This window comes from Schistocerca gregaria, chromosome X (genome assembly GCF_023897955.1).
Source record: "Schistocerca gregaria isolate iqSchGreg1 chromosome X, iqSchGreg1.2, whole genome shotgun sequence".
In the NCBI taxonomy this organism is placed as follows: Eukaryota; Metazoa; Arthropoda; class Insecta; order Orthoptera; family Acrididae; genus Schistocerca; species Schistocerca gregaria.
Genome location: NC_064931.1, coordinates 177868202 through 177886196, shown reverse-complemented (window position 1 = coordinate 177886196; position 17995 = coordinate 177868202). Strand labels below are relative to the sequence as shown.

Genomic DNA, 17995 nt, shown 5'->3' with positions numbered 1-17995 from the left:
TTTCTTAGAAGTAGATACCTTAGGGGTTGCGAAGCAACTCAAATCGCTTGATACGGGAAAGTCTTCAGGTCCAGATTGTATACCGATTAGGTTCCTTTCAGATTACGCTGATACAATAGCTCCCTACTTAGCAATCATATACAAACGCTCGCTCACCGATAGATCTGCACCTGCAGATTGGAAAATTGCGCAGGTCGCACCAGTGTTTAAGAAGGGTAGTAGGAGTAATCCATCGAACTACAGACCTATATCATTGACGTCGTTTTGCAGTAGAGTTTTGGAGCATATACTGTATTCAAACACTATGAATCACCTTGAAGGGAACGATCTATTGATACGTAATCAGCATGGTTTCAGAAAACATCGTTCTTGTGCAACACAGCTAGCTCTTTATTTGCACGAAGTAATGGTAGCTATCGACAGGGAATCTCAAGTTGATTCCGTATTTCTAGATTTCCGGAAAGCTTTTGACACCGTTCCTCACAAGCGACTTCTAATCAAGCTGCGGGCCTATGGGGTATCGTCTCAGTTGTGCAACAGGATTCGTGATTTCCTGTCAGGAAGGTCGCAGTTCGTAGTAATAGACGGCAAATCATCGAGTAAAACTGAAGTAATATAAGGTGTTCCCCAGGGAAGCGTCCTGGGACCTCTGCTGTTCCTGATCTATATAAATGAGCTGGGTGACAATCTGAGCAGTTCTCTTAGATTGTTCGCAGATGATGCTGTAATTTACCATCTAGTAAGATCATCTGAAGACCAGTATCAGTTGCAAAGCGATTTAGAAAAGATTGCTGTATGGTGTGGCAGGTGGCAGTTGTCTCTAAATAACGAAAAGTGTGAGGTGATCCACATCAGTTCCAAAAGAAATCTGTTGGAATTCGATTACTCGATAAATAGTAGAATTCTCAAGGCTGTCAATTCAACTAAGTACCTGGGTGTTAAAATTATGAACAACTTCAGTTGGAAAGACCACGTACATAATATTGTGGGGAAAGCGAGCCAAAGGTTGCGTTTCATTGGCAGGACACTTATAAGATGCAACAAGTCCACTAAAGAGACAGCTTATACTACACTCGTTCGTCCTCTGTAGGAATATTGCTGCACGGTGTGGGATCCTTACCAGGTGGGATTGGTGGTGGACATCGAAAGGTTGCAAAAAAGGGCAGCTCGTTTTGTATTATCACGTAATAGGGGAGAGAGTGTGGCAGATATGATACGTGAGTTGGAATGGAAGTCATTAAAGCAAAGACGTTTTTCATCGCAGCAAGATTTATTTGCGAAATTTCAGTCACCAACTTTCTCTTCCGAATGCGAAAATATTTTGTTGGGCCCAACCTACATAGGTAGGAATGATCATCAAAACAAAATAAGAGAAATCAGAGCTCGAACAGAAAGGTTTAGGTCTTCGTTTTTCCCGCGCGCTGTTCGGGAGTGGAATGGTAGGGAGATAATATGATTGTGGTTCGATGAACTCTCTGCCAAGCACTTAAATGTGAATTGCAGAGTAATCATGTAGATGCAGATGTAGATTCCTCTTTTGGTGGTATCCTAATTGCGATTGACGAAATGGTATGTTTTATGTGATTTATTCAGAAAATATACTTTGGAAGATAAAAAGTAGCATAAGCAAATTACAAACACTCAAGACAAAAGACACTAGAGACATAAAGATATCAATGCTTTGAACCAAAGTGCACAATGCAGTTCGATCAATAGATCTTACAGCCGCCACAGTAGCTTCGCCCCCCCCCCCCCTTGAAAAACTGTAGAGCCTAAAGGTAGAACAAATGGTACGTTGTGCCACAGTCTTTTTCTGCTCTCACCAAGGACTTTGGGGAAGGCAACCAACATAAGCCAGCAGCAGGTCGATGCAGCAAGGCCATGCCGGGCCATTTCAAAATGAATCCATGGTGGAAGAAGGGAGCAACCAACAGAGAGCTCAGAAATGTTGGTAGGAATCTTGGCCTGCTGGGCAACTTGTCCTGCCACTGTCTGTGTGCATAATAACTTGCTGTGCCGAGAACATCCAGGCACTTACATATGATCTGTCTGGTTATGTGAGTCATTACAGGAGAAATATGAGGGAGGGAGGGGACAGGAAAGGACAACAGACACAGCGCAGTAATTGTCAAATGTAGAGTGATGGGTGGCATAGCTACTGCATGTTGTTGTCATGTTGGTGTCAGTGCTGGAGAATCGCTTCAGGCTCGTTTGTTGGAATATCAAAGAAAACAGGTTTAAAACACTCTGTGAACATAGTTTCTTGCCCGCTATCTTTATGGATGGTGAAGGTGTTCATTCCACTCGATATTCCTTCATATGGGTCGGAATATGGAGGAGTAAGAGGCGGACATACATCGTCATCACACAGCCAAACATGTATTGAGGTTTTCAAATCTTTGAAAAGGAAAGGATGACATTGTCCATTGCATTGTGGGCTATGTAGATGAAGTTCTTGTATTAGCAACTCCAGTTTTTATAGAAGTCCAGTGTGGTCACAGGAGGGCTGAGTTGTAGGGAGTGCTGATGCAGTCACCAGGAAAATGCAGCTGGTGAACAAGACAAACCGTTGTTGCTGGCTGACTGTAGACTGAACAGAGCCCTTGTCAATCAATTGCCCCAAGCAGCTGTGTGGCACATGAGAATAGATTTCAGGGAGTGGTGCATGCACTCCAACATGCAGTTACTGGTAGGGTGAAGGGTGTGGTATGACTGTGATGGATATCTCAAAGAGTAAGGAGTTCGTCGAACAGAGAACTCTCAAACCAGTAGCCACAGTCCACTGTAATTGGAAGATGAATTCTATGACGAGAGAACCAAGCGCCCACTAGTGCTTTGGCAATGAATTCAGCCATGATATTTGCAATTGATATAGTCTCTGACCACCTGATACAATGATCAACAGTAGCAGGTAAGTAATGGTGACCATCTATACAACGAGATCTAGATGGGTGGATGCAAAAACTGCCATTGGGAGACGGAAATCCTGAATCGTTGGGTACACATGCCATGAAATTTTTGTTATCTGGCACAAAGTGCAGGAGGATGCCCTCATACAGTTGCTTTTCTTAACATCTAGCCATACCACCTTGTTTGACACGAATTTCACTGTGGATTTGATGCCAGGGTGAGACAAGTTGTGGCGTTAAAGACCTTCCAGTTCTATGGCAGACAACGCCGCTTGCAATTCCCTGTCGTCAGACAGTGCCTGTGCTGTATCACAAGAGTTGAACATACTGTGGTCCACTGTACAGAACGTGCTTCGAACCATTCACAAAAGGTTTTCGTACAAGATCCATGCTGTACAACAGCTTGCACCACAGGACGCACAACGACGTGTTGACTTCACTCTCCACTTTCTCACAAGTGTTGAAGTTGATGAGGGCTGGCCCTTGACCATCCTATGGACAAACGCAGCTCATTTTTCTCTGATGGATTAAGTGAACATGCAGAATTGCCGAGTGGGGGATCTCCACCTCCAGTCACTGTGCATGAAGTTCCTCTGTATGGTGAACAAGTCACCATATGGTGTGGTTTCACGACTACGTTCATCACTGCCTCATTCTCTTTTGAACAGGTTGGCGCTCAAAGACCAAAGACGTGCAGTGTGAATGGCCAGCATTGGTGCAGTATGCTTCTCCAGCATGTCGTACCCCCCACCCCCCTACAGCAGAGAGATTCATTGAACTCAACAGGTTTAATACAAGATGCGGCCCCTCCGCTCATCGGTCATGAAGTTCAAGCGCTTCTCCGAAACACACTTGGAAACCATCGAATTATCAGACAATCATTTCCAAATGCTTGGCCGGCATGATCACCTGATCTCACTCCCTGTGATTTCTGGTTGTGGTTCTTCCTGAAGGATAGGGTTTACCAGGGGAACAGTTACACATGTATTGATCTGAAGCGCAGAATATCAAGAGAGGTAGTCAGCGTACCTACGGACATGCTTCGTTCTGCTGTGCTGTGCTTTCAAGCTCTTCTGAACACTGATGGCGCAATATTGAGCTAATTTTGTAGCAGTAATGGTACCAGTATGTAATGGTATTGCTGATTGCTAGCAGCATATTAAAAGTGTTTCAGTTTAATTGATTCTGCATTATTTCTCTTCCCCATGTCCTTGACATAAATGATACCAAGTTTGGTCCTCATGCGGTGATTAGTTTCCATGTTATAACATTTTAAATAGGGAAAGTTTAATTATAACCACATGGTAGTTTGTCACATAAGCTGCAAGAAATGAGCACAACATTTTCACAATTACACAGTTTCTCTGTCAAAACATATGTTTTTAACGTTTTTGGAATTACGTTCCATGTTGGAAATCTTGACCCTTGAATTCCCTTGTTGTAACATAGTTCACACCCACTTATTTGTTGTTTTCATTTCTATGAGACCTCTATGTTGTATCTCATCTGCTTGCACTATTTGTTACATTTACTTGCGGTGGTAACGTATTCTTACCGCATGACTCATATTGTATAAACAATGTATAGTATGACAACTGCCAAGAATGCAGAAAGAGAACAAATATTTCAATGACTGGACGGACAGTTCATTATGTTGCGAAGGAAAAAAAAACAGTGGAACGCAGGCGTTTTGGCTACGGCTCGCCCGCATGGTGCTCCAACCCTGAGACCACTTACCCACAACGCCTGCTACTTTATGGCACTTCTTGTTCATGAACTATTCACTGTTTCCATTTTGCTTTTTTTTAAAGTTCAGTATACCTTCTTCCTGGTTTCGTGCTTGATCTGTGTTCAGTTCTTGGCGGGCTGTCTACTGGGCCATCTTACCAGTAAATCTGAGGGCTGTGCCATGGGGAGTTTCCCATGTGAGGATATCATTCGACCACAGATGTACTATCGATAAGTTTGCCGACTGTCAGTTGTGTGTTATCTTTGACAATTGTGTCACTTTAGTGTTTTGACGTATAATGTGAGCAATTGGTAGAGATAACAGTACATCGGGTGATGCGTTGTTTATAGTATCAGGTGGTGTTGTAGTTTGGCAATAAATAATACAAAATGTGGAGTCCAACTCACGTTTTAGTTACAGGTGCGTCTGTTATGTTTGATTTACGGAAGTGTGTATATTTCTTAATGTTTGGATGCATAAATTTCCGTTGTCGTTTGTAATGCTACGGTATGAACCTTTGGGATTCCGTAACCGTCAGCAATGTTTTGTTGTGTCTGTAATGTACTTGCGATGGCATGCATTACAAGTTTGGAATGTCCTATAAAAACGTAATTGTATCGTGTACTGATATTCAACTTTAGAACGTATATACGGAACCTATGTATTTGGGTTGGGTAGGTTTGCTGGTTCATTATGTATTTGGAAGCTGTGAAAGCATTAATTATGGATATATAATTACAGACGCTTACTAAGAATTATGTAGATCTACATTGGGGACATCGATAGTTATTACTTCTGTTACGCGTGTTTCATTGCAATATCGTGTATGACTTGTGTTATGGAAATTAGTATGTGAAACAAATGTTGCCAGATAACTTTTGTTTTTCACTATGTGTTTTCACTTTGCATAAAAGTATCCATAGTATAGCTGATTGCGTTTGTTATCTTTGTCATATACTGCAACGAGACTTAAGTGTTTTTGTTATGAAACTGTTGTCAAAAATATTACTACTTGCTTAACAAAGTCAGTCGTGGAAAAAGAAACTGCAGTTAATTTATTTCCAAATTTGCTAGACATTATTGAGAAAATGAGATTCTTTTTTGCTTTATGTACGTTTTTTGCCATTCTTTCTGGAACTGCTGGTAGTGAAGTTATTGGAGAGGGGTACACTAGTTCGCTTTTTACGAGAAATGTGTGTAATCAGATGTGAGAGTCAGAGAATCATTACAGTATTTGCTATGATGGCTTAGAAAAGTCTAAATGATCATATTAACAAGTTTTACATCATTTCGCGTGTTCTCGACTTTTTAATCCTATAATTTTTAATAAGCACCCAAAAAATCAAGTGTACCACACTGTTTCTACTGACAGATTTCCATTTAGTGTTGTGATTTAGGGCGCTAAACGGCGAGGTCGTCAGCGCAGCAATTTCTCCACTGATCTAGCAATGACACTGTGTGTTAATATGAAGCCTTTGTGTTGTGTTGAAGTACTTCATCATCACACTTCAGGTTTTAGGAGTGGATAAACAAGACCAATCACCTTCTGACATAACCTAGATCTCAAGATAGGATCAGTGTGTCACCGCAACCCACATTCCGAAAACTGATATAGATGCAAAAATAGTAGTGTCATTGTCCTCTTCTCTTTCTGTTCATGTGCATTTACCTTTACATGCCACATTATGAAGACATCAGGCATTGAGAGGCCCATTTTGCCTGAATGGCTGGCTGTGACCTTAATTCATTGTTGTGGATGAGAAATACTTAATTACTTTATATGTCTTTCAAGCCACTATTTGTCTTACATTGTTCTGAAGATATTACATCACTCATCATGGTCTATTCTTCTGTCTTCAGATAGAGCCAACTCGTGTTAGTGATTTCATGCCTGTCTCCACAGCAAAATGAGATCTCACAACAGTCTGATATAACTCAGAATAGGGAAACAAGGCCTAAGGCTGTACCCATACAGCCAGAAATAGTGAAACATCCAAGTTCAGCAAGGGTGAGAATGTCTGTTGTGCTACAAGAATATGTGGAATGGTAGTAGGTTGCCAGTTTGATGTGAAGTAGAACAACATCACTATAATTGTTGGGATAAGATAAAAATAAACTTAGATCAGCTGGAAACGGGAACAGGTGGTTCCATCGTCATTGGTAGAACAGTTGCATTGTGTTTTTCAAAACTCAAAAGCTAATATAACAAAAAAAGAGAAATAGAAATAAATTAATAATGTGTTGTTGATCATGTGCATAGTTGCTTTACCTTCTCATTAAAACTGAATATCACAACTTTGCGATATGAGCTGTTAATCCTCTTTAAAACCTTGACACTATGGGACAGCAAATGGGCATAGCATTGAATGCCCAGATGGGCATAGCATTGAATGCCCAGCAGCATTTCACAGAAACTCTTTGAAATGTGTCTATATTTTCTTTGGAAGGCATTGAATTCACATAATTACAACAATATCAATGAATGTAAGACTATTAATATTTGGGCTACTTATAAAAATTACAATCAATGACTGTCACGAGCGGATAGGAATTGTCACAGGTGGGACAGTGTGAACTAGAATCTGTTTTCATAAGTGAAAATTAATTTGGTGCACTAATATGTAGATGAATTGGCAGTTAAAGATTTAAGACCACTTCCTCTTTTAAATAACGTTGTAGTGTGTTGTTACCTGTGAGTAAGATAAATTTCTGAACAGTATTACTTTAAAGTCTGAGTACCTGTTTATTTGATTTAATAAATCCACCATCAAAAAAGCTATCAAATGCAGATTACTACTCGCTGAAATTTGAAAAAGTCTAAATTTCTGGAAAATTTGTGTTTCTAATGTGCTTGGTGCCCACACTTCGAACAATAGCAAGAACTTATTCAAGCTTGATGTAGGATACATCCTTCTCATCAACTTTGAACACCTACAATGAGCCCCGTGGAATTGCAGCATCCCTGTATTTGTCTGTTATCTTTCTTGCAATCTGAAACTCCACCAAATTAATATTCTTGGCATGACCTCTTTGAGAGCTGGTTCTAATCCTGCAACTTCTTTGAGGAATGTGTCTGCAGGCCTTCATCAGTTATCTCAGAAAGTGCATAGATGAGAGAGTGTATATTGGTGATCTAAATAATTAATGGAAAATCTCATATAAAGATGTGAAACAAATACTAACAAAGAGATAGAGGGGCTGGCCAGTACTTACCTCAGCTCAGTACAGCCGATAGATAAAAAAAAACGAAAATTTACATTCCTAGCTTTTGGAATAAATGTTCCTTCATCAGGGAGGAGAGAGGGGAAAGAAAGGGAAGAAGGGAAAGTGGATTTAGTTACTCACAACCCAGGTTATGCAGCAACAGGGAAAGGAAAACAGGGAGGGTAGCAAAATGGTTGTCAGAGGGACGCCAAAGATATTCTACTGTAAGCACTGTGTCAGCTTCAAACCAAAGTGGATGCATACAGAAGTAAAGAGGTATATAGTATAAAGATGTAGGTTGAAAAGATGCATGAATGGCTAAAGAGGAAAGGGAAAGAGGAGAAAACTGAAGAGTTAATGGGAGTGAGGTTGTTTAACGTAGGTTCAGTCCAGGGTGATGGCGGGATGAAAGGATGTGTTGTAGTGCAAGTTCCCATCTCCGCAGTTCAGAGGAACTGGTGTTGGGTGGGAGAAGCCAAATGGCACATACGGTGTAGCAGGTTCCTATGTCCCTAGAATTATGCTGGAGGACATGCTCTGCTACTGGGTATTGGACATCTCCTAGGCAGACAGTTCGTCTGTGTCCGTTCATGCGCTCAGCCAGTTTAGTTGTTGTCATACCAATGTAAAAGGCTGTGCAGTGCAGGCATGTCAGCTGATAAATGACGTGTAGTTTCACACGTGGCCCTGCCTTGACTTGTGTATGTTTTACCAGTAGCGGGGTTGGAGTAGGTGGTTTTGGGGGGTGCATGGGGCAGGTTTTGCAGCGGGGTCGGTTACAGGGGTAGGAACCGCTGGGTAGATAATGTAGTCTGGGAATATTGGAGGGTTTAACAAAGATGTTACGGAGGTTAGGGGGGCGACGAAAGGCAACTCTGGGTGATGTGGGGAGAATTTTGTCAAGGGATGATCTCATTTCAGGGGTTTACTTGAGAAAGTCATATCCCTGTTGGAGTAATTTATTGATATATTCGAGGCCAGGATAATATTGGGTGACAAGGGGGATGCTTCTGTGTGGTCTGAGGGTAGGAACATTGTTGTTGGACGGGGAGGAATGTATGTATATATTGGATGTAAGTTGAGAAACTCAGTTTCAGTATGTAGATGCCCATGTTTAAATCGAAAGGAAGCAAGCTTCCTTTATTGTCATATTCATGAAATGTTTCTGAAAACTAAATCTTCTTCTCAGTTGCTGGGTCTTCAGTATTCACATCCTCCATACTGATTACATCAGCTGTGAAAAAGTTTTATGTTGTGAACAGATTATTGCCTGTACGTTGACCTCAGTCAAGACAAGGCCCCGGGAGTAGATAACATTCCATTAGAACTACTGATAGTCTTCTGAGAGCCAGTCCTGACAAAACCCTACCATCTGGTGAGCAAGATGTATGAGACAGGCAAAATACCCTCAGACTTCAAGAAGATTATAATAATTCCAATCCCAAAGAAAGCAGGTGTTGACTGATGTGTCAATTACCGAACTATCAGTTTAATAAGTCACAGCTGCAAAACAATAACGTAAATTCTTTACAAATGAATGGAAAAACTGGTAGAAGCCAACCTCGGGGAAGATCAGTTTGGATTCTGTAGAAATGTTAGAACACGTGAGGCAATACTGACCCTACGACCACTTATCTTAGAAGAAAGATTTAGGAAAGGCAAACCTACATTTCTAGCATCTGTAGACTTAGAGAAAGCTTTTACAATGTTGACTGTAATACTCTCTTTCAAATTCTGAAGGTGGCAAGAGTAAAATACAGGGAGCGAAAGGCTATTTACAATTTGTACAGAAACCAGATGGCAGTTATAAGAGTCGAGGGGCATGAAAGGGAAGCAGTGGTTGGGAAGGGAGTGAGACAGGGTTTTAACCTATCCCCGATGTTATTCAATATGTATATTGAGCAAGCAGTAAAGGAAACAAAAGAAAAATTCGGAGTAAGTATTAAAATCCATAGAGAAGAAATAAAAACTTTGAGGTTCGCCGATGACATTGTAATTCTGTCAGAGACAGCAAAGGACTTGGAAGAGCAGTTGAACAGAATGGGCAGTGTTTTGAAAGGAGGATATAAGATGAACATCGACAAAAGCAAAACGAGGATAATGGAATGCTCCCTTCTTCTGCCTCTGTGCCAAGAATGGTCTTCCAGATTTTTTGCATAGAACTTTGGCATATGGCATGCATACAATTAAACTGGTTCTTTGTTTCCAATGAAGCAGAGATTTTATTCTCAGATCTGAAGTTTTAAACTGCTTTCGGGGTGGAGTGGAGTAGGAGGAATTTGGTAATGGGATGCTTCTCACAGCATGCTGGACCTGGGGATCCCTCCTCCTCTCCCAGCCATTCAGATCGTCCACCTTTTACTTTGTTTATAATTACTGTTATTTACGGGTATTCTCTTTTGCTGCTCTATCCAGTTTTACTTTTTCAGGGTTGTCCATTCATATAAAAGCATTGATGAATGAAAGACCTTTCTTCTCCTTGCTGCTAAGTGACACAAAGGAACAGTTCAACATATTTTTATGCTTGCATGAGGAGAGTGGGTTCTATTCCCATCATGAACGCTTTGAATATTTCAGATTGGGGATGGGACAGTTGTGGTAGGAACAACTCCTGCTGCATGCTGAGCGTAACTGTGCCCACCCACCTACGAACCTGATTGTATCTCTCACCTTTTTTAATTATGTTCAGTTCTACTGATGTTCATTACACATATACTGTCACAATTCTATCAGGTTTCTGGCTGATATTACTAGCTCCAGATGGCCTACCTCATGAACAAGGGACTGAAGACTTCACTGTCTCATATTCTCCTTCCCCTATATGAAAAACTGGATCACAATTCCTCAGTGTATAGTGTGCACTAGTTAATAGCTTTCACCGTCTATTTAAACATGTTGATTTTAGTTATCTCTCTTATTTCCATGGGCAGTCTGTTGTCAGATCATGGCTGGTGCTTGGACAGCTCAATAGTAGGTCACTTGCCTGTGAAAGGAAGAAATCCCAGGTTTGAGTCCCAGTCCAGCAGAGTGTTTTAATCTACCAGCAAGTTTCAGTCTGTTGTGGAGTTTGGGTCCCTGGTAGAAAATACTGCCTTTAATTTGTAGCTTAATTCTTTCAATGCATCCTCTCTTTCCCTTGATCATCAATAGTAATAATTACTTGAGTTGTTAGTAATGTGCATAATGGATTAGGAGATGTAAACAGATGGTGCAGTTAGAATCCTCAGTTCCTCAAACAGCTTTTTTTTTATAATGAACCCAACTTTTGTCTTTAGTTTAGTCCTTTTCTGTAGTTTGAATACTGTCCATTTTTAGTGCATTTGACTTGCAAAAGATGATACTGTGCCTATGGATTAAGTGTACATAGGAATAGTATGTAATTGTGAGGCATTAGGCATTACACACTTACGACAGGACCCCGCAGGTAAACCTCTGCGTTCTGAAACACTTATTTGCAGGCACATGTTTCTATAAATCCTCTTGGTTTGGATTCATTCGGGCTGGTCTTGTTTTCAGAAATGTTAGATTATCTGGTGCGACTTCAAGAACATAATCTGCTGAATTAAGTTAGGTTAATTTCCACAGCCAGAATTTTTTGAAAAGGTGCGTAACCACTAATGGACAATTTCAGCTTTTAGCCATTTGCAGTTCGGTGTCAGTTTTTTGTTGAGATGCTTTTAAAGCTTGTATCAGAAAAATTCAGTGCAAAATAACAACATAAAATTTGAGAGTCCCAAATTTGTAGGAATGATATTCAGACTGTGTGCTGCAGGATTTGCATTGTTAGTAGTGTTAGTGGCATGACTTGCCATTCGGCACCAGTACATGTACAACAATGTAGGGTGGAAACCCAAGCATCAGACAACAATGTGAGTTACAATTGCAGACAGTCAACACGGATATGGATGAGGTGAGCAGGGCTTTAATCATAAAGCTGTTTTCTTAGAACAACAAGAATAGTGGTGCAGCCCTTTGTGAGAATCAACACATGAAGGGGATACGGGAGAGTCGTTTCCACACTGTCGCATTTGGGGATCATGACCAGAAAAAAAATATGCATTAAGTTCCCCTGCATAGTGAACGCATCACCAAGTGGTGTGGCTTTATGGCACAGTTCATAATTGGTCCATTTTTCATTGAGGAACTCTGACCTTAAGGACAAAGGACATGCAGCATGAGCAGGACATGTTACTGTGACCTGCTTTGCAAACATATGGTCTCTGTTCTATGGGAGGAGATGCTTTGGACTCAACTGTTTTGATGGATAATGGAGCTCTGCCTCACATTGCTTGTGAGGTCACTCTGTAACACATTTGGAGAAAACTGAATCGTTGATCCATCATTACAAACTGCGTGGCCACCCACACCATTAGATTTGAACCCGTATGGTTTCTGGCCCCGTGGTTTCCTGAAGGACGTGGCTTATAAATGAGACACTAACATACATTAGAGGTTGAAGAAAGGGATAGTGGGGGAGATAGCCACTATCTCATCTGAGCTGTTATGGGCAGTAGTAGAGCAAACTCTAGTACAGTTCCAGGCTATCGTGGATGCAGATGGTCGTGACAAGGAATGTAAACGTGGTACAGAGTTAACGAATGTTAATCTCTCATGTGGAAATAAAAATTTCTTTCTTTCAATGATTTATTCATTATTTCTCTTGTGCATGTGCTTATAAATGTTTTCACAAAGTTTCATTGTCCTACTAACGCCTGTAAGTAGTGAAGTTTAATTATAACCATACTATTCATTGCAAATAGAAGTGTCATGTGCTTTGTACTGTTCTGTGTCATCAATTACACTGTACAGTGGGATGTTCAATCTAATAATTTCTTCTTTTCTTTTCTTTGCAGTCCATAGAGCCAGAGGATTGCTGACTAAAGGCAGGAATGGTAATGCTTGTTACAGTATTCAGCTTTTTGTAGTTCTATAGGCAATCAGTTTTGCATGTGTTTGCAAACAGATAATTTTATATATGATGATTGTGTAATATGTGCAATTTTATTACAACAACCAAGTACACATAACATAACAGCAGCATTGTCTTAGCATCAGAATTACACCTGCACATGAACATTGAAACAGAGGAAGGAACAGTCCAGGAAGAGTCCAGTAATAAGCAAAGTTAGTTATAGCAAAATCATGGAACAGTTCTAGATGGTAAGGAGAACCTTCACTAAGCACTATTTATGCTAGACAGCCTGAGCTGTGCTGCTGATGTATGGCTGTCTCCACGTGGTCAGCAAAGGTGCTGGCAGCCAAGCAAAACATGTGCTCTTGTTTTGGTCTCTCTTTGTTGGCACAAGAAATGAGCTCTGTGGTTGTGGTGACTGCATATGTGGGCACACTGCCACATCCTTCTCCCCCCCCCCCCCCCCCCCCCCCCCCCACCTCAGGGAGGTGGCACCGCAGGTGTTGATGGAAGAAGGCAGAGAGCCAAACTGGTAGGGCTGTTGTCTACAAACTGATCTGGCCAAAGAGGCCACATGGTCCGCAACGTGACCGTGTGTTAGCAGCATGGCTGCAGCTGCATATTGATGACTTCACCTCCATTGAATCATCAGCCTCTGATGAGGCATCACTGTAGCAGGGTTGGGCTGTCAGCTGCCGCTGCCCCAGTTGTGCATATGGCCAGAGGGACCTGTATGATGGTGAGCTAAGCATAGCAGTGCATATGGGTAACAGGGGAAACACACTATTTGGGACGGAGGCTATAAATAAGATGGGGGGGGCGGGGGGGGGGGGGAAGGCTTGACGTGTGCTCGGGTGGAAGGACCAAATCCTCGTGGCGTTGTTGGTGCCATTAAGCTCCTCAATTGGCAGCGCCTCAGGAGCTGTGCTTGCAGGTGGGGTGTCTTAGCTCCCCACTGGGGATACAACTGATTCTGATGGTGGGAGAGCGACACCTCACCAGTATCCACGGTGAACATTTGCTGACTGTGCACCATTGCCAGTGCCTGTCCAGGTCCCCAACCGAAAGTACATGCCCAGATGGGTGACCAGAATGTATCGTAATGGGCGCATTTACAATTCAGGCCGTGGCACAGCAGGTGCAACTGAGTCAGGAGCTGCCAGCCATAGAGTATCTCCACCTGGCTTCTGCCATGCAGTGGTGTGGTCCTAGATACTGAAAAACAGAGGCAACACTAAGTCTTCCGAGAGTCAGTCCAGCACTTTTTAACTGTACTGTATGCTTCATGCTTACACAAAGTGGGTAATAACATAGCGGGAGCAGATATCGTGAAACAACACCAATAAAAAGCTGGAATTAAGCTCAGCAGAAATTTTTTCTAACGATCAAACAGTGTTCAGAAAGGGTAGATTAAATACAATTGGCGGTGGAGTATTTATTGCTGTCAGAAGTAGTTTGCCTTGTAGTGAAATCGAAGTAGATAGTTCCTGCAAAATAGTATGGGTAGAGGTTATACTTGACAATCGGACTAAACTATTAATTGGGTTGTTTTACCGACCCCCTGACTCAGAAGATATAGTTGCTGAACAGTTCAAAGGAAACTTGAGTTGCATTTCAAATAGGTACCCCACTCATACAATTTTAATCGGTGGTGACTTTAATCTACACTTGATATGCTGGAAAAATTATACGTTTAAAGCTGGCAGCAGGCATAAAACATCATCCGAAATTGTACTGAATGCTTTCTCAGAAAATTATTTTCAACAATTAGTTCATGAGCCCACTCAAAGTGTAAATGGTTGCAAAAGCATGCTCGACCTCTTAGCAGCAAATAGTCCTGGACAAATACTGAGTATCGTGGCGAATACAGGGATTAGTGACCACAAGACAATAGCTGCTAGGCTGAATAGCGTAACTCCTACAACCGTCAAAAAGAAACGCAAAGTATATCTATTTAAAAAGCTGATAAAAATGCTCTTAACACCTTTGTAAGAGACAGTTTGCACTCCTTCCAATCTGATATGTAAGCATAGAAAAGTTGTGGAATGATTTCAAAGAGATAGTATCGACAGCAATTGAGAGATATATACCACATAAATTAATAAGTGATGGTACTGATTCCCAATGGTACACAGAATGGGTCAGATCACTGTTGCAGAAGCAGTGAAAAAAGAATGCAAAATCCCCAAGATTGGCAGAGTTTTGCATACGTTTGAAATATAGTGCGTACTTCAATGTGAGTTGCTTTCAATAATTTTCACAATGAAACTCTGTCTCTCAATCTGGCAGAAAACCCAAAATAGATTCTGGTCATACATAAAGCACACTAGTGGCAAGACACAATCAATACCTTCACTGCACGATAACAACGGTGAAGTCACGGATGACAGTGCCACTAAAGCAGAGTTGTTAAACACGATTTTCCAAAACTCCTTCACCAAAGAAGACAAAGTCAATATTCCTGAATTCCAATCAAGAACAACTGCCAAGATGAGAAACATAGAAATAGATATCCTCGAGGTCACAAAGCAGCTTAAATCATTTAATAAAAGCAAGGCTTCTGGGCCAAATTGCATACCAGTCGGGTTCCTCTCAGAGTATGCTGATACAATAGCTCCATATTTAGCAGTTATATACAACTGCTTGCTCACAGAAAGATCTGTACCTAAAGACTGGAAAATTGCTCAAGTCACACCAATAACCAAGAAGGAAAGTAGGAGTAATCTGTGGAATTACAGACCTGTATCACTAATGTCGATTTGCAGCAGGGTTTTGGAACATATACTGTATTCATACATTATGAAGTGCTTCTAAGAAAATGATTTATTGACACATAGTCAACATGGATTCAGAAAATATCATTCTTGTGAAACACAACTAGTTTTTTATACTCATGAGTGCTATCGACAGGGGATGTCATATTGATTCCATATTTTTATATTTCCAGAAGGCTTTCGACACTGTTCATCAAAAGTGTCTTCTAACCAAACTGTGTGCCTATGGAATATCGCCTCAGTTGTGCGACTAGATTCGTGATTTCCTATTAGAGAGGTCACAGTTCATAGTAATAGATGGAAAGTCATCGAGTAAGACAGAAATAATATCCAATGTTCCCCAAGGAAGTGTTATAGGCCCTCTATTGTTTCTGATCTATATTAAGGACATAGGAGACAGTCTCAGTAGCAGTCTTAGATTTTTGCAGATGCTGCTGTTATTTACCATCTTCTAAAGTCATCAGACGACCAAAACGAATTGCAAAATGATTTAGATAAGATATCTGTATGGTGTGAAAAGTTGCAGTTGACACTGAATAAAGAAAAGTATGAAGTTATTCACATGAGCACTAAAAGAAATCTGCTAGATTTCGATTATGCAATAAGTCACACAAATATAAAGGCTGTAAATTCAACTAAATACTTAGGGATTACAACTACAAATACCCTAAGTTGGAACGATCACATAGATAGTGTTGTTGGTAGAGCCAACCAAAGACTGTGATTCATTGGTAGAACACTTAGAAGGTGCAACAGGTCTACTAAAGAGACTGCTTACAACACGCTTGTCCACCTTATTCTGGATTATTGCTGTGCAGTGTGGGATCTGCATCAGATGGGACTGACGGATGACATCGAAAAAGTACAAAGGTGGGCAGCTTGTTTTGTATTATTGCGAAGTAGGGGAGATAGTACCACAGACATGATACATGATGTGGAGTGGCAATCATTAAAACAAATGCTGTTTTCGTTGTGACAGGATCTTCTCATGAAATTTCAATCACCAGTTTTCTCCTCTAATTGCAAAAACATTCTGTTAGCACCCACCTATATAGGGAGAAATGATCATCATGATAAAATTAGAGAAATTAGGGCTCACACAGCAAAATTTAAGTGCTCATTTTTCTTGCATGCCATTCGAGAGTGGAATGGTAGAGGGACAGCTTGAAGGTGATTCATTGAACTTTGTGCCAGGCATTTTATTGTGAATAGCAGAGTAATCATATAGATGTAGGTATGAACTGTGGATCATTATTGTAGACAGTCATCTCGAACAGCCCGTAAATCCCAAAGACCTTGTTGAGAGCCTAAACAGTAGCTTCTGTGGTGACACAGCGCATATAGAGGACATGTGAGTAATAGGACAGTGTGTCAGCCATCACCAACCACACAGAATTACAGAAATGGGCCGTAAAGTCCAGGTGGAAGGAGTCCCATGGCTCATGGCTGACTGTGTGTTGGCCACCTGCTGTTTGGCATGTGGACATTCTTCTCAATCGTCAAAACAATGTCAGGCTAGTAGACAAAATGCCATGAAAGACCTTCATGCAGTTCATACCCCAGTGGCCACAGTGTAAGAGGAGGAGGATACAAACCCACAGGACCAGAGGGACGATGAGCCAGGGGTCACTTGAATCAGTGCAAAAGATCAACCATCTGTTGGAGTATGGGATCTTTCCAAGTGGCCTGTACTTTGTGATGGACCTTTACAGCCTGTCTAACCACCATGTGCTGGAAGTGATAATCAATCTGGGGGGGGGGGGGGGGGGGGGCAAGAACTTTGGCTTTCATCAAAAGCTGGGTTGGGTCCCTTCAAGTGTAACAACAGGTATGCATTAGCATGCTATGCCGCAGATGTATAATGAATCTCATAGTGATACTCACTCAGAAACAAAGCTCAGTGCTGGAATCCTTCTGCAGTCCTGCTCAGAAGTTGCGAACGAGAGCCAAAGGATGCCACAAGTGGCGACTTCTGGACTGTGTACATAAAGGCTGAGCCTTTCTTTTCTATATGTAAATATTCGCACTGAGTGGCTGTCAGTGTTTTGGGGGCAAATGTGATAGGCTATTTGGAAGTTCCAGCATTCCTCCGAACTGCCCAAACACCATGTTGGGAAGCATCTGTTGCAAGCACAAGCAGTTTGCCCAATGTCAAGTTAATGAGGCAGGGCATGTCTTTAGCAGTGATTTTATGTGGGCAAATACTGTCGCAGTCTACAGACCAAACAAAAGGAGCACCCTCCTTTACAAAACTTGTGCAACAGATGAATGATGTCCACTTTGATAGGTAGAAGTTTCAAATAATAACTGGCTTTGCACATAAACAATTGGAGTTCTTTCAGGTTCTGCTGTTTAGGTAGGTTATTGATTGCTGCTACTTGGCAAGTTGTAGGTTTGATGCCATCCTTCGAAAGGAGGTGGCCCAAATATTCGATTTCTATCTGAGAAACCTTTAATTTGATTGTAG

At 41.3% G+C, this 17995-nt stretch overlaps 1 protein-coding gene across 2 annotated transcripts in view; it reads left to right on the top strand.

Moving 5' to 3' along the window:
• Nucleotides 1-4897: 4897 nt before the first annotated feature.
• LOC126298850 (rab11 family-interacting protein 1) overlaps nucleotides 4898-17995 on the top strand; it is a 121235-nt gene continuing 108137 nt past the window's right edge. For both annotated transcript variants that reach the window (XM_049990360.1, XM_049990359.1), the window contains exons 1-2: nucleotides 4898-5058; nucleotides 12696-12734. In XM_049990360.1, the coding sequence (XP_049846317.1) occupies nucleotides 5028-5058; nucleotides 12696-12734 (70 nt within the window). In that variant the 5' untranslated portion in view covers nucleotides 4898-5027. The remainder of the gene's footprint in view (nucleotides 5059-12695; nucleotides 12735-17995) is intronic.